We start from the raw sequence: 26,520 nt of genomic DNA on the forward strand, positions 1-26,520 counted from the left end.
TATTATATGTATTCATCTAAACAGGTACAATACTTGTGTGTAGCTTCTTCGTGAATAAAGAGATTAAATGTGAGTATCTGACTGGTCACTCCTGAAGAATGTAGGTGACCTCTAGAGATTGTCAGCACAGATAGTACACTCTTATTATTGTACCTTCAATGCTACAATTATACAAATATGAGATATTGTAACATTGTCAATTGTATCTAAAATGTATTTGAGGCAACGTAAAGCATCAAATGAAGCGTGTCATTAGGAAAATATAATGGTAGAAATTGTGAGTGTGGATGCATGAGGCAGGAGGGAGGAGGAGTGTTTACAAGAGCAGGCGGCAGAGGGCAGTAGTGTTACTGATGAACTACGCCCAGCTGGTGAGGCATTACCTCCTCCATTTACACTCTGGCTTATCTCCTAAATGTACACGTTATTCACCATAGTTGCTGTGCATGGGTAGTCCGAGAATATAGAGTACGGTGTGCGTGAAGGTTTTTGTCTAGTTTTCGGCGAAAAGTGTTTGGATATGAAGGCGGGGCTCGCCAAGATGGCTGAAAAAAAAAAACTTCAACTTGACGTTAGGAAATTAAATGTCAAGGTGTTAGCCCGAGCTCCAGTATGGCATTTTTGCATTTCCATATGCATGATTTCGAGTGTAATTGTTTTCTATATGCGGGAGATAAAGGTTGGGGAGGCGAGGATGATGAGAGACCCGGTGTGGTCTGCCCCTCTTCCCCCCGTGTATGGTGAGGTGGGCAGGAGCCTCCATGGAGCCTCACCGCTCACAGTGATGGTGAGGGGTGAGGGTGTGAGGGCCCGGGGTGGCCAGGGGGCCCACCAGCACCAGGCCAGCAGGAGAGGTGTGTCACTGGGGGAGGCAGGGCGCGGGGAGGGTCCGGGTGAATCATGGCATTTCCTGGCAGCCTCTTCACATGGCTTGTTCTCACACGAAATAAAATGGTTTGGTTTTTAATTTTAGGAGGAAACGTTCCTGAGTGAGTTGAATTTAAGAAGATTCTTAATCATGAGTGTTTTCATATATATCTTGTTTTATATCTTTTATCATGATTAAATTTGCCCATCTTTGAGATTAAAATGGAAGCCTAATGGTCTTAAACCTCATTAATATTATCCGGCAAAGGCATTTTGACCATTAGTCATTTTGTAGAAAAAATTTGGGAATTAAATATTTTATATATCCATCATCCTAATCTTGTTGAAGATTGAAGCTTGTTAAGATTCGATTTCATTTCATTCGTAATACATTCATAACTATTATGGGTCGGGTAATGTTTTGCAATATTTTTAGCACTTTCTCTTGAAATTTACTGTACCTTTGCAATAGTTACCTTGGCAATCTGTATGTAAACCGTCTCTTGAAGTGTTCAACCACTTGAACTAGTCGGCACAACAACGGCTTCACTTCTTTCAGGTCGGTGTTCAATCCCCGATGTTCCAGGTTATTGGGCACCATTCTACTGTATCCCAAATCCTTATCCTCGTATCCTTTCCAAGTGCTATAGTCATAATGACTTGGCACTTCCTCCTAATAATTACCTTACCTTTTGAAATGATAGGTATCTCATACCGTATTGAACTCATAATTACCTTACCTTTGGACTGTTCCCCTTTCAAACCCAAGATAGTTCATCGGTAGATTTTAATTTTAAAACGTACGTTCCGACTTATACGGATTTAACAATTAACACGTTCGTGAGACGTGTGTGTACCCTAGGGTTGTGCTACATATCCATGTTTATGCCCAGAAATGCACATTATGTGATACATAGAAAAAGCAAGAATAAACCTGTTTCATTGTGGTAGTGAGGATAGGTTGTCTAGGATAGGTTAGGTCATAACTTCATTAGCTGCACGGCTACTGGAATGCAGTTTAACTATTAATATGATAGTTATGATTTGGCCCTATGTGAATTTGCAACTAATTACTGGACATTTATAATGTGGCTGTGCAAAGTGACCGTGACAAGTGACGGAGATTTAAGGCTTGTACTGATTGCCTATAGGGGCAGAGCACTGTCTGCATGGTTGTATAAAGTGAGAATGGTGCAGAAAGGCCACATCACAAGGAACCAATGCCAGTTGGTTCCTTGTGATTTCCTTGCAAGCAGCTCATCCTAACTCACATTATTTAACCTTCACAGATGATGGTTTGTCGTCGTGTGCAAGGGGTCTGTACATGAAGACTATGCGTGTTAATTTGTATGTGTAAACCTGCTAAAAAATATGAAATACGTGTATAGTGTTAAAAATTCAAATTTATGGAGAAAATTACCAGTTGGGAAAAATGTCAATAGCCTCAGGAAATAAGTTACCCTGAATGAAGTGGCTGGGAGAGGCCCATAGCATTTTGCACTATTCATGTATAGTTAATGTACTACAATGATTCTTTGTGAACCAGTGGCACAGTACCCAGTAGATTTGTACTGTATCTTAATGGCACTGTGCCCTGTGAACCTATTTTCAGTGCAGTATATCCAGATTCCTTGGGTAATGAAGTCTTGCTCAAGTAAACCATTTAATATGGTACTCCAATAACAAAACTGCATAAAATCTGACTTTAATATAAATTTTTTCTATTTATATACGGTATTATAGGCTAGAATTTTTTTACATTTTGATTCTAATACTAAAATCATTTGGAAACATTTAAAATTGTAAATAAGTTGTTAAATGTATAGTAATTTGCTTTTCGTGAACGAAGTACGCTCCAACAAAAATGTCGATTTCCTCCAATTGCAATTGATTGCATTTATATTATGACTGAAATAAATTATTTAATCGTATCTGACCTGTTTTGTGAATGGAAATTACATACCACTACAGAGACCTGACAGCTTAAGTGTCAGGCCCCTGGCGCTTCGGATTCGTAGTCCTAATGTTCCGGATTCGATCCCCGGTTTGAGGAGGAAACAAATGGGCAGAGTTTCTTTCACCCTGATGCCCCTGTTACCAAGCAGAAATAGGTATCTGGGAGTTACACAGCTGCTACGGGCTGCTTCCTGGGTGTGTGTAACATAAAGGTAGCCTGGTCGAGGACCGGGCTGTGGGGATGCTAAACCCCGAAATCATCTCAAGATAACCATTATATAACACAAGAATAGACAAATCACAGATGTATCTCCTTCATGTGTTCCAATATATTTCACTCAAATATATATTTAGAAACTTAATTTTTTTAAATTTGTGAAAATGTTGTAAATGTACAATAGCTATAATATTAGCATTTAGTTTGATATATTTGTTTTGCATTCTGAAGTGGAACTTTATCTTGGTTAAAGATATATTACCGAGTTTCATCCAGAGGTTTTTCAATCTTTTACAACTTGCTGCAGATTGAACAAGGCATTATTCAATTCACATCACACTGATCATGGCACCAAAATTATCAAGGAAAACTGTGATTTTTAGACATTAAAAAAAATTGGTGCCAGCTAATTGAAAAAACACAACCACCCAAACTACTGACTACCAGCTTGTCGCTTAGCATTGTCAGGTAGTGGCTATTTATGAAAAATACTTTTCCAAAATCTACATCGACAATTTCTTTAAATTTTTCTTTCATTCTGATTTTCCCTCCAAACTTCAACACACCAGTGTATGAAAAATGCTGGTTTCTACAAATGTAAAAGAGTTGTGGTTGCCCTAATTAGAGTAAGATAAGTATTCAGTATTTTAGTTTTGTCCTATGAGATCTGTGAGAAGTCTTGTCTCTGCCCTTCATACGAACAACAATAATCATTTCAAGAGAAATTGTTTGAAAATGGTGAATGGAGTGATTGAAGTGCTTTAATATTTATTAGTACTTGTAGCTGGTCTTCAGTGAATGACCCTTGGGAAGTTAAGGCTGACTTGCTGGCCAATAGCTAAACTACAGCACTGCACAGTAGCTTAATAACATGTTGTCTATGCACAAAAAAAATTATATCTCCCAGAACTTTTTTTGTTGTAATATTGTTAAAATGCAATCCTTTATCACTTAAAGAAAAAAGTGTGCGCGACATACGGCTGTGATAGGACGAAGAAATCTGGCAGCATTCGGGTATTGACAGTGTGCATGCCAGCGACAGTGTGCTTGAGCCCGGCAGTGTGGCGGGGGTTGCTGCAGATATTTTTACATAATTACTGTATTTCAATGTCTCTTTTTTTTTTTTAATTTGTCTAATATATGACAAATTTGAGCTTTGTTATAGCTCATTAGCTAAATTTGAGCTTTGTTGTTATATCTCTATCTAAACGACATGCATTTCCATAGTCGGATGCAGTAATGTTATTACTTGTTAAACTTCTTACAGCATAGATATTAAAGCTTTTCCCAAAAAATACTCATGGGTTTGGTGCTGAAATAACATAACGTAACATTACCTGTTATTTGGTTAAATTTGCTGTTCCTCTTATAACTGACGCACACTCGACAGAGTATTGGTACTGTATGTTCAATAATGATTGGTAAACTACATTACAATATTCCACTTGAAACACAAAATTCAGTGCTAATAATTAACTTGTACAATTTCTAATAGCCTGCTGGGGATCGTGAGAGATGCAGACAATAAAGTGTGTGGTGGTTGGAGATGGAGCAGTGGGTAAAACCTGCCTGCTCATCTCCTACACAACAAACAAATTCCCTTCCGAGTATGTTCCAACGGTATGTATAGTAACAAATTATATTTTATTATATCTTATATTTTGAGGGAAAAAAAATTTTCATGATTAAGATAAAAAAAAAGATTTGAGTTTCAAGTTATAACATAGACCTTTAATTTGACTTTATTAAAACATTAAATTATATTTCCAGGTATTTGATAACTATGCAGTTACAGTAATGATTGGAGGGGAACCATACACATTAGGCCTTTTTGATACTGCTGGTAAGTACCGTACAGTATTATAATTTGAAGACTTGTGCAATACTAGATAGACAACCCTTTTTAGGGTTGTCATATGCTCCTCTGACTTATTCTTGCTTATTCCATTCTTCCTTCATTCCATTATTACACTTATCCCATTCATGTCGTTCACCTTATTCTTACCTTCTTCTTTTACCTCACTCTTGCCTTATTTATTCCCCGTGCCACCTCTTGGGTGGCTTAATCTTCATCAATCAATCTTTCCCTTCACAATTGACTTTATAGTGGTACAGGAGGGACCAAAATGTCATTGTCTCTTCCTCTTCTAGTGTGTTGGTTTGGTCATCACAATGTGAAGAGGTCCACCTCGGGGCAACCAAACAATTCAGAGCCAACAGAAGGATGCGCCATCAGTGGTTCACTGTGTGGAAACCCGATTGTACCCCAATTGGGCTTCGGAGATGCATTGGGATCCTAGGAATGGTAGTAGCACTCCAGATAGCAAGTCTTTTGACCATGTCGGGGTACAGTTGACTAAGGCGCATCTGGGAAGATCTCTTGTATAGGTTCAAACCCTCATCACAGCCCTTGTGGCTTTGTTCATTTAACCAGTACAGTGCCTGGAGTCAAACCCTGCCTAGAAGAAATACTTTGCAGGCAAAGTTCAGGCTCTCGCACAAACACTCGATCACCGAGATACGCAGGTCCAATCCAACACCTGTCGGTGATGCTACTGCAGGCAGAGCAGAGCTGCAGAAGGCAAGGAAAGAGAGATGCTCACGGAGAATTCCAAATTAGCCCCAAAATGAACCTTGGCCGTTGCCTGTATTTTCCTGTCTACTTTCTGGGTGCTTTCCTGATGAGGGTGATTGCACCAAGTCCCTGCTTCCTGTGCCTCTTTGAGGGAGCCAGGTTCTGGCTCTGGTCTCCAGTAATCCAACTAGATGCCCATTTCTGATGTAGCTTAGTACAGTATTTAAACGCTTTCTCAGCGACATTGCTTCAGGAAGCCACAAGGGGTTTCCCTGAGAAAATGTTGTATTACATTACAACATGTTGTATATATTGTACTACAAAATAAAGTACAGTACATATAGAATGTGATGCAATAATTTTATATATAAAAATGTAAAGTAGAAAATCACGCAATGGAATACTGTATTAAAATGTTAAATTGCATAAATGTCTATAAAGTTTTTTTGGGAGGCTGAGTTGGACAAGCACCCCAGAAAACTAATGAAATTTGGAAACCTAAAGGTATTAATGTAGGTTAATACTGTTTTGGAACTATCCCCACAAGAGCCTATATCATAAAATGTAACTGGTTCACAATTATCAAGGTTGATTGGGACTATAAATTTGAATGGGTTGAGTTAAAATTGTTTCAATACTTTAGATTGAAAGCTTGCAAAATAAGAATTGTACAGATACTGTACAAATATTTTGATCAATACTAATACCGTAATGTACAGTACTATAAAAGACTGAATTGATATTTAGTGTTTTTATCAGAATTGTACCCACCTGTGAAAAAAATGTGGAAAATTACTGATACTATAGTACTGTACCAAAATAGGCTGGTAAGATACTGATACTTCAAAATACCAAGGCTTAATGCCTTTGTGAATGTTTTATACATGTTCAGCTTTTGTTATGTATGCCACTGATTATGTAAGATTATAAATTGTTAAATTTTTCAGTGGTTTTGCATGTGTATTTCAGGACAAGAGGATTACGATAGACTGCGGCCCCTTAGCTATCCCCAGACAGATGTATTCCTAGTCTGTTTCTCAGTGGTGTCTCCATCATCATTTGAGAATGTCAAGGAAAAGGTGAGTTATAATGTGGGATAAAGTTTCCAATATTTTGGTTGCTAAACTTCATGAGTATTGCAAATTATTAGCTCTATGCAATGTTTATCTTCTGTTTGGTATTCATTATGTCTAAAAAAAAAGTCTAAAACTGATTAGTTATTTAAAATAAAATTATTTTCTTCACTTACCTGAAAGCATATTTCTAAATGTGCTAGATAGTACAGTACAACCTTGCTTCAATGACAGCACTGTACAGGACCAAACCCAATTCATTGCAGTGAAGGATTTGTTGCAGTCAGAAATGCCTCAAAGTTGCATTTCCTACATCCTATAGGCTAATTTCACTTGGCAAAATTTTAATTTCAACCTATAATAAACTACTGTACCACCTAAAGAACATGCATGTTAAAAAAAAATTTTTTAACCACATCTAGCTCATTTCTCATGTCCCCAGCCTCAATGTTAACTCTCAAAAGATAGCAGGACCATACCTAAGTGAACAAAAACATTCCCAACTTAAAATTTGGTTTTAAATATTCTCAATACCTTTCCCAAAGCTCCAACTGTTTCTTGTAATGTTGAGTCCATCCACAAAAAGTCCTCAAAAACATGATTGGAGCCATATTGAGTTACCATTCATACCCAGATATTTCTCACTCTCTGGGCTGATTTTGGCGAGCAGAATTATAATTTCAATCTGTCATATGAAGGGTAACGACAAGAGAACCTGTGTGTAAAGAGATTAACCACATCTAGCAAATTTCCTTCATCCAAGCCTCAAAATCTCATTTTCAAAGGAACGGGGGTTCATATTTTACTGAACAAAAACCCCCTACCTGGAAATAAAAAAAAAATGATAATAATTTGGTTTTTAATATACTCATTCGCTTTCTCAAATTCCCAACTCTTGTAATGTTGCCTTCATAAGTGAACTCTGTCCCACCATCCTAAGCAAATCCACACAACCCCAACTTCTGGAAACTCTTCTTTGTTGAATCAGGTGAGTAAATCTGGCATGGAAACAGTGTGTTCCAACCAGAGGTTCGGCGAATTGAGGTTCTACTGTACTGTAATATATCTAATTAGATCTAGCATCTTTTTGGTTGTCTTGCTTAAACATATAAATTATTTCGGAGGCAATCACTGTTTCATATATTTTTGTTCCATGTATTATTAGTTCAAAAGCATTAGAACATGTAATGGCTCACAGTAAGAATTCTGGGCAAATGTGGTTATGTTTAGCTGGGCATCATTGTTATGTATATGAAACTTAAACGTAATCTGATGTGTTACATTACCATTTTAATCACCCTTGCCTAAGGATTTTTGTATCTAAATGTGCAAGAGAGTGTGTGCTCTCATTTTACTAATAACACAATTGTGAAAAAATTGCAAAGATAAAAGTATAGTAATGTGCAACCCTCCCTAGTATATGGAATAATTGGTATACGTATCTTTGCTTCCAAATAATTGAAGTTCTGGATAAAGTTAGCACCAGGTAAGGAGTGTTTTGTGGAGCTCCACTAAAAGTCCTCTGTGTGATTTATATGTGGAGTTGTGCAGTTGGCTAATTTTGGTAGTTTGTCAATTATGTAAATTGCTTAATTAAGAAAATTGTGCTATATGCCTGAAAAGGATGAGGGCTTAGAAAAGTAAATCTGGAATCATTGTTAATATGGGATTAAATATTTTTCAGTGGGTTCCAGAAATTACTCATCACTGCCAGAAGACTCCATTCCTCCTAGTGGGCACACAGATTGATTTGAGAGATGATGCTGCTACAGTAGAAAAACTGGCCAAGAATAAACAGAAGCCAATAACCTATGAACAAGGTGACAAGCTGAGCCGTGAGCTTAAGGCTGTCAAGTATGTTGAATGTTCTGCACTTACACAGAAAGGGCTCAAGAATGTATTTGATGAAGCCATTCTTGCAGCCTTAGAGCCCCCAGAACCCCAGAAACGAAGGAAATGTGTTGTTCTGTAGGGTAGGACACATCCACTGTAGACCTTGGAGGAGCCCCAAACATACACGATGTGCAAGATTGCCTTTAATGGTCAGTAGGGTTTTTGTGGAGTTAGGTTTGCCTCTGAAGCTTACTTGGATGAGAATTTGCCATTGTTACAACTACAGGAGTGTGTGTTTTATTATTACAAGGTATGTTCCAGTAGTGAATGATGGAAGATGCCAAAGTTTGCATTTCTTAGTGAATGAATGAAGCTTCATGCAGCTTTGGGGCTGAACTCCTTGAAATTTAAGCAACCTAAGCACAAGAAATGGCTGCCAGGTAACATGGGTGGAGGAGCGGTATTGTGCAGCAGAATACACTACTCGCACAACCTCCTTTTCCATCACACCACAAACCTATTCAATCAATATATTTAGGTTTTAAGGCATATTGACTTTGATGGTCATTGTGTGCCTGTACCATAAACCTGTTGTGTTCCCATTTGCCCTATCCCTTTTTCCTGGGTCAGCATCCAACCTGTGCCACTTGAGGACCTGATGGTTCCATTTGGTTTGCTTCCAGTTAGGTCAAGTGTGTCCTTTTAGTTTTTTAGTTTTTCATGTAAACATTTCATGTTAACTTCTATAGAGACTATGAACACAAATATCATCCAATTCCAGTCATCTTTTAATTATCTGTTAGATTCATTTTATTCATAAAACAGTGATGAACATCACAATTTTCAAGTTTATTAGTATTCACTCTTTCTCTCTTGCTCTCTTTCTCAACATTTAATGCATCTCATCATATTTACTAGTAATGGAATTAGAAGTGTTAATAATTAAAAAGTAACCAATATTTGTATGAGCTTAACTTCTGATATAACTGCCTCAGACTATCATAAGTTTCCTATTCTTACATAAACACTTATAACTGATGTGTATCTAATGACTATATCTTCTTTTTTATTGTAAAATAAGTGCAAATTTAGGAGTGTCAATGGATTAAACCTTGGTTTTGTGGGCTCAGAGACCAAGATAATCCCCAAGACAAGACCATTGATTTAATATTATTATAATTACTATGTGGTGTGCCTGAGTAAGAAACTAGGTTTGAAGTAAGTGGCATTTATGCAAAGGGGTTATCAATTATTGTTCACATTAAAGCATGTTGTTCCCAGTGTTTTGTGTTCATGTACAGCAACAATGGCTTGTAATGAGTCGCCCACCTACTCAGTCCTAAGTGCTGACTATCGTATGGGTGCTACAAGACAATTGGGAACGTCTGATGTAGTAGAAATATATATATATTAACTTAGTAGTTGGCTCAATGGTATGAATCATTATTTTTGTACAAAATCTGTAAATCTGAAAGTAGTATTCCATGATTATCTAAATTTCTGCTGCTTCAGACACAAAGTTTGGTGATAACCAGATGGTTGGTAGCTACCTTGCCTCATGTTAACTAACCCACCACTGGTCTTGGTAGGGAGCTCTTGTTTAAAAATAACCATAGTTGCCATGTCATGTTGACCATTGCAAATAGAAGACAGCTTGATTGTCTTTTAAAGTGTGATAAAATCTGATCATTTTGAGAGAGTTTGGTATTTATGGAGGGAGTTACAAATAAACCATTTGGATTGGATTGATTGTGTTATTGTTCCAGGTGTTTCAATGGCCCTTTAAAAGTGGCCATCTTCATTTGTTGATCTCTCATGCAATGCAAATAACAAATGATTAACATTTTGCTTAAATACCAGTGTTGATCATATGCTTACAATAGCCCCAGTCGTGCATATCCTTGTTGAATGTCCTGACTTCCGGGACGAGCGTGTCTTGTTTTCCGACCGTCCCCCCGCCGTCTCTTTGTGACTCGGATACTTTTGATATTGTTCGCCTTAGGCGTTTCTGTTCTCGTATTGGCGTCCTTAGTGATATTTAGCGCCCTCTGATTATCCTGCGCATTTGATGGTGTTACATAGCCTTCCCGGTTTGGTGCCTTTTTGATAATTACTTGCTTACAATAGCCCATTTGACCACCCAACATTCCATGGGATGGCCAGAAAATAATTTGAAGTCAGACTTAAGCTCCTAGTCCTACATCAGCAAATGACAATGACTGTACATACCTAGGCCACCAGAGTGCTCTTCATTGTATGTATATGCAATTACCTAATTTTAGTTATAGGATGAGAGCTATGCTTGGGGGTGTCCCATCTTCCCAGTACTGTCAAATGACTGAAATTACTAACAGTTTTGGTATTCAACCCCTTCTCATTTAATATGTTTAATCACCTACCACTGTTTGCAAAACAACAATTTCTAATACTTTATGGCACCTTTTACGGTTGATCCAAGACCTTCTTGAAGTTGCTAGTTTCAAGAATTCCTGTCGATTTTGTCAATTCTAATTGCAGTACTACAGTGCATCCTTGCCCTAACAAAAAAATTCTTGGGACAGTCCAAAAAAATTGTATTTGGTATTAAATTAAATTATTTAAATTTTTATGACACTTCATCACTGTGATGCAGGGTATGCGAATAATTTGGTCAGGTCTTCATCTGCAGATAATGAAAATTCCCAGAGATACTTATAGCAGTCTAAACTGAGCAGTAGTATTATCTAGGAGTCTGCTGGTGATCTATATCGCCATTGATTGGGTGATGCATAGATGTGTGGCTGCTCTTGCATGATAGTATGATAACAGATGGAATTACTGGTGTTGATTTCACTTTCTCAATTTCTCCTTAAAAAGGCAGATTCTTTGGCTAACTCGTCAGCTCTTATCATTCATTTGGAGGCTAAATTTGAGATGAAATCCACATGAAATGGACTCTGTTACTTTCATTAATAATTTTGATGTGTGTGTGTCTAACTTCAGACACAAGCATGTTAAGTTATATCTTGAGGAGTTGAGTGCAATTAAGGATGATAGTCACTTACTATTAATGTATCAAGTTTTGAGACTTTTACACATTTCGGTGCAAGAAGCAAGGCAAATTGTTCGGTCTGAAGGGTAGAGGCCCTGTTGTTTTTACAGGCGCCCCACTCAAAACTTACAATTCAAATCTGGCCTCGGGCCAGGCTTGGAGTAGAACAACTCCCAGAACCCCATCAAGCAGGAAAAATAAAAGCTATCACCCATTGTCAGGACAACTGCACTTTCACCTGCACGCATTGGGTGGTTCCCTACACCATTGTATTTTGAATTCCACTCAAAAACAATGCTCAAGAGTCATATTTCCAATAGGCATTATATTTTAAAAACTGCAGGTCAATTTGGGCGGAACCATCAGTGTCATGCTGTCAGAGAGAATGCTTTGTGGGCAGAGCATCAATATTGCTTAAGGCTTTGAACTTTGCCTCAAGATGAAGCTTGGGCTGATTTCTAATTTGCTTCTTGGTTGGAAAGGTGGTACTCTCCCATGGTGCAGGAAAGCACTATTGTTCTCTCTTGGTAGACATGATAAATCTGATACCTTTTGAGTTCAGATCAAGTTTTAGTTATCCATTTGGAACAGTGAATAATAATAAATAAAATAAAGAAATTCTGGAGGGCTTCTGTGCAATGGTTAAGATAAGCTAGCCTAAGTATTTTTATACCAATTTGACAGTTAAGTTCAGTGACACGATCAGCGATGCCTGGAATTTTAAGTTCCCTTCTCATATTAAGTATCTTTGTGGTACAAGAGCACCCAAGGATTATCCTCAAGGCTTCGTTCTTCAATTTTCAAGCCCTCCAAGCTTGCTTTCAGGCATCAAAGCAAGCAGAGGTGCAGCATAATCCACTAAAGATCTGATGTATGCAAGGTACATCTCTTTTATAATTCTGGCATTGGCTCCAGCCTGAGTGATAACCTGCAACAGCTTTGAGCTTCTCTTTATACTGATGACAGAGTCTGAATACAACAGGACCATACAGTGGCACCTCAAGGCCAAGGTATTTGAATTTATTTACATAGTCAAGCTGGGAGCCGCCATACATTTCAAGATCAGTGGGCATATTTGACATGTAGGTTTTACATTTTAATTGGCCAGTTCATGGGAGTGTGTAATATGATTAGTTACCCAGCATAACTTCTTGATCGTGTTTACTTACAAATATAATACAGCCAGTATTTGGCTTCTCTAACCAAAAGATTAAGAAGGTTAAGAGATTTGGTAATAGGAAATCATCATCATAATTTTTAAGTATAAAATGGCATAAATATTGGTTAAGTGGTAAAAAATTAATTTCCAAGGAGAGGTGTTACTTAACAGCCTTCACTTAATCATCACAAAGCATTAACAAGTGTATTATAACCAAGATTGTAAAGTATAAATTTTTGTCTTAAAGACATTGGTATTGGTTAAGCCTCAATAAATGTGAGATATCTGTGGTGGTCTTGGGTGACTAATTGCAGACAGTTTGCGGGGCAATTCCTTCATTAGTTTCTGAAGTCACATTTTGAAACCCTTTCTCTCAACCTTATTGTGCCTCAATAATGGTGAGCCAACTCTTGCATGTGAATGTCTGCAGGTATTGATCTATTTACTCTTTTGGATTTTTTGGATTTCTAGTGGCAAATTAGTAATGATCTTGCTATACATAACCTTCAGGATTTGGCACATTTTGATAACTGCTTGTGATGTTCTTTTTAATAGTTACCTTCCATCATTATTTGTCCCTTATTTCTCTTCATTGTTACTTTGAAAATTGAAGTAATTTACATCTCTTGCTATAATTCCTGAAAATACAGTACACGCAATAATGAAATCCTTATTAATGCTTGGCTAGACTTCTTATGCAGCCATCATTTGTATGCTCAAACTAGGATATATTTCTCAAGTAGTGCAGAGATGTTTCATGTTCAGTAGTTATTAAAGTTTGCAGTAGTTAGGAGTTGGATGGGGAATGGTGAAAAAAAGACAAACTTCCTACAGTTTACTAAACACTTAATCAATAAAATAAAGCTCACAGTTTAACATTAAAAGTAATGATACCAGTGTAAATACTTAGTTACTTCTAGCCTAGTGACTTATTAAAATACTGTATGTAAATATTTCAAACAAGATGCATCTTAGAAGTATAAAATTCAATGAGTAAAATAGTGTTTCTGTTAATGCTATTCTTAAATGGTGACTGAAGAAATAGATTACTACAACAGTTCTCACATTCACACACTATCTATAGAAGTACTAAAATTAATTTCAGATAATAGACAATAAAATATATAAAACTTAAGTGTAAAACTACAGTAAGTATATAAAGACTAAATACTATGGCAGTGCTCACAGCTGAAATTGTGCTGTCTCATTGCAGATTCTGATGATTACAGGTCTTGAATGGAACTTTCTTTTTCTCCTGAAAGTAAAGAAGACATAATAAATGTTGACGCTAAAATAACAAAACCATGATTATACTTTATGCTGTATAGTGTACAGTATATGTAGTTCCCGAAACCAGCAACAGATGACATGAATTGACTTCGTTATTTATCTGACAAAATTATTATACAATATTATATTTACAGGGTTCCAATAGTACAATTGGGTTCCTTCTCGACTTGCAATAGAGAATTCCGAGTTTGAATCCTGGGTGGGATAGAAATGGTTGGGCGCTTTTCCTATTACCTAATGCACCTGTTCACCTAGCAGTAAACAAGGTAACCACAAGTTAGTCAGCTTTTGTTGCATCCTGAGGAAGGTAAGTAATTTGCCTGGGGAGGAGGGGGGAGGGGGCTCGATATAAACCTAACATGTACTGTATGTATAAACTGGCTGCCTGTCCCCCTGACACAATGAATTATTACACATTTTAACTTTTTTTTTTTTTTTAAATGTTTAGTCTTTTAAAGTTAATCAGGAACGATCATGCCATTTCTGACTCCACTATGTGAGTCAATCGGTGATGATTTAAGGTATCACATAAGATTTAAAAGTCCTACGTGTACAAAGGACTCGCATATACTTCCTCATGCTTCCAGTTTACTTCCAATAAACAGATACCATCTTGGAAAAAAATTGTGGGCATCCCTCAGGTGTGAAAGCCTTAATATTAAGAGGTGACCATAGGTAGAGCATGCCTCAGCAGCTCACAGCACTGCCATTGAGCTTGTGCCCACATGATCACTAAATAATGACAAAATAAATACAGTAACTGCAATTATTTTGTAATGATAGTGTCATAGAAGATCCTAAATGTGATGGACTGTGTGTTATTGTTCTAAGCATAAATATGGTGTGCATCTTAATGACAAATATATTTGAGCATTCTGATGTTCCATACTTTATATTACAGTGCTGTATATACATTTCTCAAAGGACACACTATTAAATAATATTACTGCAAAAACAATGGTGAAAAACAAATCAAGAGACATCGAAATAAATATGTAAAAATATCTTTCACTACATTTCCCACCTGGCCTGGGAGTGGATTGCTCCACGAATTCTTTTGAAATCATTGCGAGATTTTCAGACCTGCAACACATCCAAAGTAACATAAAATAAAATTTTATGTTCCCATGATCAAGAAATGCATTTGAACAACATTAGTAGACAACATATTTTATATTTTTTTCTTGGCCACTGGGGTGATGTCAGCTATACAAGGAGCACAGTGCAGGGGTTAACAGGCTGAGCATCACAAGTGATTAAGAAAGATATTCCTAATCTGACACTTCTGCTTATGGTACAAGTTCCTGGTAAGTTATTTATCAGAAAAAAGTGCCAAGCCATTACAACTACATAGCACTTGTAAGGGATCGGTTTGTCCTTGTGCTTGTTAACAAAACTCCACGACTAACCAACCCCCCAACTATACTGATGGTTCAATCTAGGTACAGTTTTTCATAAAATTCTGGCACATGCATGGGCTGCACCAACTCTTCAATTATGACAAAGGCTGCATGAACGCACAAGCCATAGATCACTAAGAACTTTAAGTGACCCAACCAGGATTTGAACCCTCAGCGCAGGCCATGCATGTGCCAGAATAACTAGGAATGACAACTAGTGGCAGTCAGTGTAGCAGATAGTTTGCTAATTACATTCAATCAAATCAACAATTCTTATGGTCCCAATGATCATTTGAAGAGGTTGTAAGTAGTTTGATCTGTTCTTAGGTACCAAAGTGAGTGGTTGATTGAGGTGTGTTCACTTGTCTTCTCGCCCGAAAACTCTGCGACAAGACAATTTAACAAAATTTTTCCCACAGTGGAGCTCAAAGTTGACCACAGTCTGGATTGATAGCAATAACCTGGGTGAATCCATGGCTAGGGAAGCAACCAAGGAAACACAGAAGCAATCATTTCATCCCACTTTATGCCTTATTTTTCTAAGGGCAAGCTAACTTCCACAAGAGTAAGAATGATGGAACTGGAATGTTAGCTACCTTCCAGTTTAAGTAACATGCACATGAACTTTGACATCATTGAATTTACCTAGTGTCTGCTAAACATGTGAAATAAACTAAAGGATTAACCCTAATCAAGTATTGTATGCATGTTCCATACAGTTTTAAGGTGCTTGGAATGCAGTTAACTAATATGAATAATTAATTCTGCAACCATCTGTGTCAATGAGAACTTACCAGGTTTCTCTGTTGCAACAGAAGCAGAAGCACGAACCTCTCCCTCAGAATTGGTAGCCACACAAGTGTAAGTACCAAGATTTGCCTTTGTAATACGCATTATCTGAACCCACCCAGTAACCATGTAAGGTTCAGGACCACCACGAACTTGAACAGCAAATGAAGGGTCATCACCTGGAAATAATAAAAATAGTGAAAAAAAGGCCTCAGAATAGGTTGTAAATATTGTGTCCTATGTATTACATTATTTAAGGTAAAAATAGTGTGGATGGGTTGATTATGTATATACTGTATACTCAAATATTCAGAGCAGTCTGTATTGCTTTGTCAGCTGAGGAAGGTGCAGTGAATGGAAAGAAGGAATGAAGAATGGAGGAGGCAGCATCATAACATGCTACACAAAATCTACTTAGTTTTTATGATAGAACCACAACAAATTTGTAGGACAAAGATGATTGGGTTACTGCATTTATCTGTACCTACAAAAAAGCTTTTGACATTCCCACATAACAGGTTTTTCTAGAAAATGGAACATACTGAAATGGGTGACAATCTGACATGGATGAAAAATTGTCTGACAAAAATTTGGATGATACTCAGCCAATGTATCAGACTGGAGAAATGTTACAAGTAGTATGCCACAGGATTCAGTTATATCACCATTAATGTTCATTGTCTATATGAATGCTCTACCAAAAGGAATACAGAATAATATAAATATGTTTGCTGATGATGTGAAGTTATTAGAGAAGTTAAGATATACAGTCTATTATCATGTCCTTCTAGAAGACCTGGACAAAATAAGTGTATGGAGCAACACTTGGCAAATGGAATTTAATGTGAATAAATGTCATACCTTGGAATGTAGAATAGGAGAAAATAGGCCACATGCAACATACAAATTGTGTGAAAAAAGAATTAAGGAATTCTGTTAAAGAAAAAGATCTACGGGTAGTTCTAGATAGAAAACTATCACCTTAAGAACACATAAAGAACAATAAGCAAGGAGCATATGCTATGCTTTCTAACTTTAGAATTGCCATTATTTACTTGGATGGTGAAATATTAAAGAAATTTTTCACAACATTTGCATGACCAAAATTGGAATGTGCATTGGTTGTATGGTGCCCATATCTTAAGAAGCATATCAATAAACTGGAAAGGTGTAAAGATATGCAACCAAATTGCCCCCGGAACTGAAAAACATGAGCAACAAGAAGTGATTAGAGGTTAACTATACTAAAGCTAGAAGACAGAAAATAAAGAGGTGATATGATCACCGAGTACAAAATTGACAAAATAATTTTTGAAAACTGCAACTTGAAGAACAAGAGGACATAGATTCAAACTAAGTAAACAAAGTTGCCAAAGAAACATTAGAAAGTTCACTTCTGCAAACAGAGTGGTAGATGGTTGGAACGAATTATGTGAGTAGATAGTCCTCATGGCGTAGTGGTAAGCACTCACCCGTCGCTTCATGAGGGCTTTGGCCTGGGTTCGAAGCCTGGCAGGGGAGGAATGACTGGGTGCCAATCCTTAACTATAGCCTCTGTTCACCCAGCAGTGAATGGGTACCTGGTTGTTAAACGATTTGGTGGGTCGTATTCCAGGGAAAATTAGTACAGTATTAAAGACCTGCCCAACCTAATGCTATGCATGCTAGCGGCCTTACAAGAATGTAAGAACTCTTGTATATACAGTGTATAAATAAATAATAAAATAAAAAATTCATGATGGATGCCAAAACCACCAATAGTTTTAAAGCATTATATGATAAAGTGCTGGGAAGACAGGACACCATGGGCATAGCTAATATTTTTTATTCCACATGGGTAATTACGCAATTTTTTATATTTTATTTACTATGTCTATGAAAAAATAATGTGAATCGGTTAATTGGCTATGTACAGTATATGAGAAACGAAGGTATACATGGTTATTCGTACTAATAAACACTTTGTCTCCAATATTTCACTCTCATGGTTTTTAACTATTTTCACAGTAGTTGGTAAAGGTATTATTTACACTGTTTTGTACTTTTAATTAAAAGTGATGTATCATAACAACAGTCATGTTGCTGAAGGTGGTAAGAGCAAAAGGAAATATATTTTCATTGAGCAGAAACTTTAATTTAAAAAATTGTGGAGAAAGCGCAGTACAGTACAGTATTTTATAATGATCTCTTTCTTGTCCTTCGACAATAAAGTGTTCTTTGGCTTAGTTTAATGTTTTAATTATCAATGAAATGTTTTAGGTATTGGTGACTGGCTTAAAATCAAATAAATTTTAATAATTTCTGTCAAAAAATTGAGGACTACAAATACAGAGACGAAAAAGAACATAGATGAGAAAATTGAGTGTTTCACCCTTTTGTGATGGTGAGAACAATAATGCAAGCGCACGAGTACAAGTAAAAGCTGAACGTTCAAATACTGGTAAGTCAGAGGGATTGGAAATAGCAAAATCTCTTTAAAAATAAAGTTAAAGAATCTCTTTAACCTAATGGTTAAATGGCAAGTGGAAAATGGGGAATGTATGACATATACTGCTAAATGTTTTAAGAGATAGGGACCAGGAGATGGAAATCAGTCCCTGCAAACAGGTGAGTATAAACACATACTATACATAAATAAGCAAAAATACATCAACAGTATAGATACAGCACTACAGATAAATATCCATTGAGACAAATGACAAAGACAGGAAAAAACAAAGTGGAAATTATCAGTCAAATAGGTCTATCTTTGTCTCATACACTGATAAAAAGATTTTAAGCTAAGTTCCCAAATACAAAACAATAATCAACTAATCACTACCATGAGTTTAAGTACACACCTGGCAATTTGAATGATGATCCATCAGAAAGGTTCAGTTCCCAGGTAATATCTGGTACTGGGTAACCAGCAACCTCACAGTCCAGTACCAAAATGCTTCCAAGTGGTCTTATCTTATCTTCTGGCTTGGATTTGATCACAGGGGCTGTATATAAAAAGATTTATACCATTGTCATTTGAAAAATGTAATACAGTACAACATAACGTTATATTCACTCCTTTTCCTTGAAGTCAAGGAGGGTTCGACTCTTCCAAGAGTTTGATTGTTTTGACTACAGCTATTAAATGAATAAGAATTGTTGGCATGAAATCTATTATGGAGTATTTCATTACTTATTAAAATGTGGACTGATTTAGTCATCGCTGATACTGTGATACAGTACTGTACTGTATCACAGTAGCGAGTAATACTTAAAAGTACTGTACTACTTTAAGTATTAAGTATCCTGTACTAAAGTATTCGAGTACTGTACTTAAAGTACAGTACTCGAATTTGGTTGTCTTTCTCATGCCTTACCTGTCTTGCAAGGACCTCTTACAGCAACATTGAGATCAGGTCTTTTTACAGTTTCCATTAAGAGGTGACAAAGAGTTGTGTAGGTGGTCCCGTCTGTCCCACACACTTCCCCTTGATCTTCACACTCACACGTGGCCTCACCAGTACCCTGCACAATGATACAAATATTCAAGTTTCCACTTCCTTTTGATATTATCTGTCTGAAACAGTTACTGTTATTCACTCACAAAGCTTTCCTACAATTTATTTACATTACATTTTAAAATATAAAATGTTTTGCACTCATTGTATTCTTAAATTTGTTTACCAGTACTTGCCTCCATGCCCAATTCTTTAAAAAAAGTAAAAACCTTGCAATGATACATAACAGGTGCATGCATAAAATGTCATTTTTTGTGAACAACATTCTCCATTGTTCTGGAAACTATTTACCACTAAGTGAACAATGATATCAGTTGAAAGGAAATGTGCAAATACCTCTCCATCCTAAAACATGTTCAGTCTCGCTACACTTAACATTGTTCACCTTCACTAACACCCAGTACACCTATAAAGAGTACAACAACGCCCTCTCTAGGCTTGCCTTACGGGCTCACCATAGCCCGTGCTACATGAACACTTCTTTCTGAGTAGCTAAATATAAAACAACAACAATAAACCCTTCCTGGGAATGTGAACCTATAAAAAGTCTTACAGATTCCACTACAAGTGTTAAGCACTTGGAACATTCTCATTCCAATTTCCTTTGAGCACCCCTTCCCAGTTCCATTAAACACCCCTTCCTAGTTCCATTAGGCACCTCTTCCTAGTTCTATTAATCACCCTTAATTGTTGCACTGAGCACACGTCTCATCTGTCACTCAAGAAGCACTCCCCAAGCCATGCTTCTCAAGAGTTCTCTGTGCGCTCCTTCCTGAGTGCAAAGTTTCTGCTGTGTCCACACGTTGCCTCACACCACAACCTGCCCTTCTTCCACCTCCCCTCTCGTCTCCCCGTCACCACACGCATCCCCTCCTTCCGTCCCCCCCACACACTGTCCCCTCCTCCCGTCCCTGGGAGTGCGTGACCAAAGGGAAGGGGAGCACAAGGCCGCCGCTGTAACTAGCTGAGGGGAGGTGGGGCCCTGAGCCAGCACTGCAGCGGGTCGCTGCCTCCTGCTAACTAGGACGTTGACCAGGGGCAGCTGTATGGGTATTTCTGGGATTTGACTGTTATTCGTGAGATAAAAACTTAATAGAAATTAATATTTTAAGGGAAGAAGCATGAAGGGTGAAAGGCGCTTGAAAGGGGAACAAGACGCAGGGATAGTGAACAAGAAGTTGGGCGAGAGTTTACACAGACCTCAATAAACAGTTTATGTTTGTGAGGTCGGCGGCTCCGTTGCTTCCATGTATTCCCCGTGTGCCTTTGCCCCTTTGTATATGTTTGTAATTACCTAAGTGTAGTGTAGTTACAGGATGAGAGCTATGCTCGTGGTGTCCCGTCTTCCCAGCGCTCTTTGTCATATAACGCTTTGTAATGTGTGTGAGGATATGGCATGTTGTTTATTTCTCTCACAGACTTGCTGGCCATAAATTCTTGTGAATGTGTTTTTGCACGAGCTCATAAAGTTGTGTTTGGAGGACCAAGCTCCGGCTTTTGCTCCCACCTATTATCTGCCTGTTACTAATACAAGCGTTCCCGACCTACATATCTTTTATCATATTTAGTGAGTTGGTGGACTCATTCCTCTCAATGTTTGCCGAAGGTGCAGAAATTGAGGCGAATTAATTCAGGGGATGATAGCAAGAGGCTACAAGATGGGCTGGATAAACTGAAGGAATGGTCCAACAAATGGCTACTATAGTTTAACTTTAATAAGTGCAGAGTAATTACATTGGGTGCTGGAAATAGGAGGCCGCACACAATTAAGGTACCAATTAAAAGTAGAAACCCTTTAAAAACGAGAGAAAGCCGGAGTCGATATTACACTAAACTTGTCCCCCAGATATCGCCCGCGGCATGTGCTAGGTTGCACAAAATAAGAACTGCCTTTAGAAAGAGGAAGAAGAAATCATTAAGAACCTTGCATATCACATGTTACCCGGCAGTGCCCGGGTAGACCCGACGCCCAGGTCTCCCACACACCCTTCCTGTTTTTTTCAAACATGCCCTCCCTGTCTCTGCCGTTGTAACTACGGGACATACTGTCCTTATCAGTGTAAACATCTTCATACCTTCCCCATCTCTATTAAAAAGAATACGTTCAGTGTCAGAGGAGAGAACATGTGAAATGCACTAAGTAATGATGTGGTGGAGGCCGACTCCATACAGTTCCAAAATGTAGATACGATAGATCCCAACAGACTCAGTAACTTGCACATCTGTTGAGTGACAGTTAAGAAGCAGAACCAAAGAGTCGAAACTCAACCATCCCTCTCCCCTCTCTCTCTCTCTCTCTCGCACATTCAATCATTCACTCATTCATTCATTCACATCAGATTTTCACTCTCTCAACAACCTAGTGCTATCAAATATCGCGCACATGTGGCAATGTTTGTCTAGATTAGAGTTAGTATCTGGGACGGATCAGCTTTGGGGTCTAATATATTCAAGACGCTGAGCCTTGCTCAACAACATGTTCAAAATGTTCAAAATTATGCTGTAAATGACAACATGCAAAATAACAAGGGCGGAGTAAGGGAGTGTGGTGGTGGTGTGAGGTGACGTCACCACTGGGATGGGTGCAACAGTCAGGCCAGCTTAGTCAGGCCGCCCACCACCTCTCTCAACACCCACTCCTCTCACTACTCCCGCCCTCACTCACTCTCATCCTCAACAACTAACATACTTACAAAAATAATAATAATTTTTCACATTGTATATGCAAGAGTTCCTCGGCTTGTCTTGGTTTTGCTTAACTATGACGCCACTTGTGTCATAATCAACTTAATATCATAAATGTATGATGTTTAGTATGATATTCCCTGTGTGGAGTCTGTCTACTGTTTAAAGTCCTACAATAATATATGAGACAACTAACAACATTCTAGACATCTTAAGTACTGCTTAGCTGAAATATTTGCTAGGGTTTCCCAAGACCATATATATTGTTGAGTATAAGATAAAATAAAGCAAGAGGCAGACACACACAAGGAAGACATTAAACAGTAAATGGAAGAGCAGAATAAAAATAGAAAGTTCTTGGGATGAAGAAAATTTGGTAGACATCAACACGTAACATACTAATTAAGCTAATATTTACTAGCTCTGTGTAAGCTGTCATAAAGTTAAACAAATTATTTCTACTTCAAAGTACAAACGCATTTTCATAATTATTTATGAAGGACATAGTCTGATCAGGTCATACATTTATGATCATAAGTTGATTATAAATTAATTAATTTCTCCACTGATGAAAACAATAATATTACCCCAGTCTTAAACGAAGCTTTTAAACTGCAGAACTTCGATATCAACTTAAGACAAAAAGTGACTTTAATTTCACTCAAAACAAATGCAAATTTTCAATTTGGTAAACAATGATGCACATGATGCCCAGACGACACATGCAACGTTGGTTAGTTCAACAACAAAAACATGATATTAATTAAAGCCTAAGACAGCGGTGTATTAAAATACGACACAAGACGGAGACAACTCTTGCATTGTAGGAATACTGATGTCATTGTATAGCTTTATCTCTCGTGCCAGTGAGGCCTCACAAGGGGGTTGCTGTGCAGTCTTGGCAATCATACTACAGAATGGACGACTATTACCAAGATTAAAACCTACAATTGCCCTTAGCCTGTGACTGGCCCATCCTTGAGGCGTCACTGCCCCGACTAAAGGCTAATCTCCCCAGTCACTGCTCAGTGACTGCGGGAATTATCTGTTAACAATGTACAGAACGTATAAACAGATACAACGGTAGTTTACAAAATTTTAGTATAAAAAAAACATGTATCAGAAGATAGAGAACGTGTGATGAGGGGATACGGACTCATCTAACAACAACCATGAAGGAAGTAGACTAACTTACGCCTGTATCGGTACGAGTGCGACAAACCAGGTACTCCCCGCACTCGCCATAGTGCGCTGAGGTTGTGGTTGTTAATGGAGGACTACTGGTAGTGCGGTTCTCACACCGCTGACCCAGGCCTCGCGCACACACCTGACAGCACCCGCAAGCGTCTAGCACCAGACCGCCCGGACAAGAGGCTTCCACATCAACACAGCTGGATCTGTGAGATCAATCATAAGGTCATGAGTAAATTTGAGCTCATTGAGAAATATTCGCTTCGCCACGAGTACTAAGTGTACCCAAGAATTCTGTTTAGAGAAAACCAAATTCTTCAAAGGAAACGTTCTCAACACACTCTTGATATTTTAAACCAACTACTTATAATACAATAAAGTTATAACTTGAGAGTAATCTGTGTTTAGGGCAAAGATTCAATTCTCAGTTTATATGTAGACTATTATTGGAACTAGTATGCTTTCAGACCATCACAAATATCTAGATAACTATCCAGGTGGTTTGAGTGGAGGGAGTAGTTTGTCATGGTAATGGATCTGGTCTGGGGATGGGCTCAGATAAGCTGTGCCACCCTCAGCGTTGACCAATGTTCAGCAGTACAGTAATTAACGCAAGAGTGACAGAACAAAATCCAGAAATAACGTTAATTTAGCGTTCAATTAACGTTAATCTTGAATAACTGTGTGCCCACTGTGTCACTGCCTGTGTGGTGACACAGCCGGGTGCGACCAGGTTCACTCACTCTGAACATCACCGTAATATACACGGTAATTACAGTGGCTCTATAAAATGAACAAATATTGTAATAATCCCCGCATGTAATCTGATCCTGTATGTTTATAAATCAAATATTATTATTGCGCAAGTTTATCCCACAAAAAATGTGCATTTTATGTTATAGTGAGAGTAATGGTCACCTAGGTAATGTATGTTTATCTCTCAGAATGTTTGGTAATATGTTTATTGTTTGTGATGTGTTTATATGTATGTATTAACACGATGTACTGAAAGGGGTGAGAATAGCTTGAGTTACCTCATCCCTTTGTGTGTATTTTACCTCAATAAACTTATTTCAATTTGAATTTGAATTTGAATGGTCACCTCACCTGTCACACTCGCCACATGTCGAGGTGATAACTTGGCCCACCACCGCGCCCACCGACAGAGCGGCGGCGATGCCCAGCAGGACGACCCCTTTAGCCATGTCCCTTGGTGCTCGTGTGCCCGCGTGCCCCGCGCCCGGGCACCCCTCCGCTCTTCAGCTGGCACCTTAAACTATCATACCGCAAACAGCTCAATGACGCGTACGCACCCTCGCCTGTAAATTTATCTCAGAAATGTTAGTGTTGAAGTTGTAGGAATTATTAGTTAGTTTATTACGTTAGTCCGGTCAGTAAGATTAAGTTGTGAGTGTTGATCATACGTCAGGCATGGCATATGGTTGGTGCCAGGGAGGCGGAGTTCACGCCCAAGCTCTCGCTTGACCCGTAACAAGGGCGTAACCCCGCCACCAGCAACGTAATCACTTTATTTTTAGTTTGTTTATTTGAACCACAAGACTGTAACAATGGGTCAGATAACAATGTTAATATGAAAATTATATTCTTGAAACATCACTAACAACCATGTACTTTGTCATAGATATGTAGTTTTAGTTCATTTCATAGCGCTGCGTATTTCATAGTCCCCAAAAAACGGTAATCAAGAGAAAGATAAAAGTGATATCTAACCAGGGAAGGATGACCAAGTCCCAGTGGATTGCCTCTCCTGCTGGCATTTGAGGAAACTAACGTACAGATGTGCTGGTCAGTGAGGGTGTAGTAGATCATATTGCATGCTAATTCAGCCCCAAGATTCTTTTACAAATTAGGGGCATCATCAAACATCGCCATGATAAGGTAGCCGAGAAAAGGAAGGCAGAAGCTAGAGCAAGTTAGTGGAGCTGACTGTTGGAATGTTCCCCTCTCTGCTCTCCTCTCATTACACTACGCGCTAATCTATCCCTATCTTACATACGGTATCTGTGTATGGGGTTCAACCACAGCAAATTGATCTTATGCTCTTGGTGTGCTTGGTAGAGTTAGGGGGACGTTTGTCTGGTTAGGTGAGGTGTTTGTTTGCTAGACCTGTGGGTACACAACTGGTGAAAGGCTCTGGTTACACAACTGGTCGGGATATGGTCGTTTCGGACACGAGACGATTCGGCTAAACTCATTTTCTGTTTTAAACCGGATGTATTGTTATGCTAGGCTGTGTAACGTACGATTATGTTACGTTGTTGAGTAGATTAGATACAGTGTTTAGTGAGTTTCATATTTACTTAGTAGTCCTGGATACAAGTACAAGTATTAGGTTATGTTATTAAGGTTGGGCTGCATTTGGCTCAGTTGGATTAGATTGTTTTGATTTGGGTTACGTTAGGTTGGGTTCAGCTAGGTTAGTCAGGTTTCAAAATTCAAAATTCCACTACGCCACGGAGCAGTCTCTATGGCGTAGTGGTAAAGCACACGCCCGGCTCTTCGCCAGCGCTTTGACCTGGGTTCGTATCCTGGCCGAAAGGAGTGGCCAAGCGCCAATCCTTAACTGTTCACCCAGCAGAGAATGGGTTGTTACACGATTTGGCGGGAAAAACAATTTGGCGGTATTCCGAGGAAAAAAAATTAAGATTAAGGACCTGCCCGAAACGCTATGCATGCTAATGGTTTTACAAGAATTTAAGAACTCTTTTTTTTTATTTTTAAATAAAAAAATTAATAAAAAATCCGCTGACGAATCTTCTTGTGTGCGATCTGACTCGTATCCGGCATAATTAAAATATTAACTTAAATAATGCGTTTATTAGACAATATATATGATATTCAGATCTATAAATTCCTTTAGAACGGCCTATAATGCATATAAATATTAATTTACACACTCCTGGCGCTATACGCTAGGAATTTCAAAATGGCGTTCA

General features: G+C 38.1%; 2 protein-coding genes across 4 annotated transcripts; one reads left to right on the plus strand and one right to left on the minus strand.

Moving 5' to 3' along the window:
* The first annotated feature begins 224 nt into the window (after nt 1–224).
* Nucleotides 225–10,266, plus strand: Cdc42 (Cell division cycle 42). 3 transcript variants are annotated; one of them, XM_045744284.2, is made up of 5 exons: nt 225–371; nt 4,536–4,660; nt 4,811–4,883; nt 6,585–6,694; nt 8,373–10,266. In XM_045744284.2, exons 2-5 carry the CDS (start codon nt 4,556–4,558, stop codon nt 8,658–8,660), a joined length of 576 nt encoding a protein of 191 aa, XP_045600240.1. In that variant the 5' UTR covers nt 225–371; nt 4,536–4,555; the 3' UTR covers nt 8,661–10,266. The 3 variants fall into 3 exon arrangements, with proteins under 3 accessions (XP_045600240.1, XP_045600241.1, XP_069191221.1); XM_045744285.2 differs by having other exon boundaries at nt 305–417; XM_069335120.1 differs by lacking the exon at nt 225–371 and adding an exon at nt 396–475.
* Nucleotides 10,267–13,532: 3,266 nt separating this feature from the next.
* On the minus strand, nt 13,533–24,828 carry LOC123759350 (insulin-like growth factor-binding protein-related protein 1). The gene is made up of 6 exons (XM_045744282.2): nt 24,671–24,828; nt 23,568–23,769; nt 19,547–19,694; nt 19,031–19,174; nt 16,196–16,369; nt 13,533–13,966 (listed from the first exon to the last, which is right to left on the minus strand). The coding sequence occupies exons 1-6, from the start codon at nt 24,766–24,768 to the stop codon at nt 13,935–13,937; spliced, it is 798 nt and encodes a 265-aa protein (XP_045600238.2). The 5' UTR covers nt 24,769–24,828; the 3' UTR covers nt 13,533–13,934.
* Nucleotides 24,829–26,520: the final 1,692 nt, after the last annotated feature.

The sequence above is a fragment of the Procambarus clarkii genome, chromosome 32 (genome assembly GCF_040958095.1).
Source record: "Procambarus clarkii isolate CNS0578487 chromosome 32, FALCON_Pclarkii_2.0, whole genome shotgun sequence".
Classification (NCBI taxonomy): Eukaryota; Metazoa; Arthropoda; class Malacostraca; order Decapoda; family Cambaridae; genus Procambarus; species Procambarus clarkii.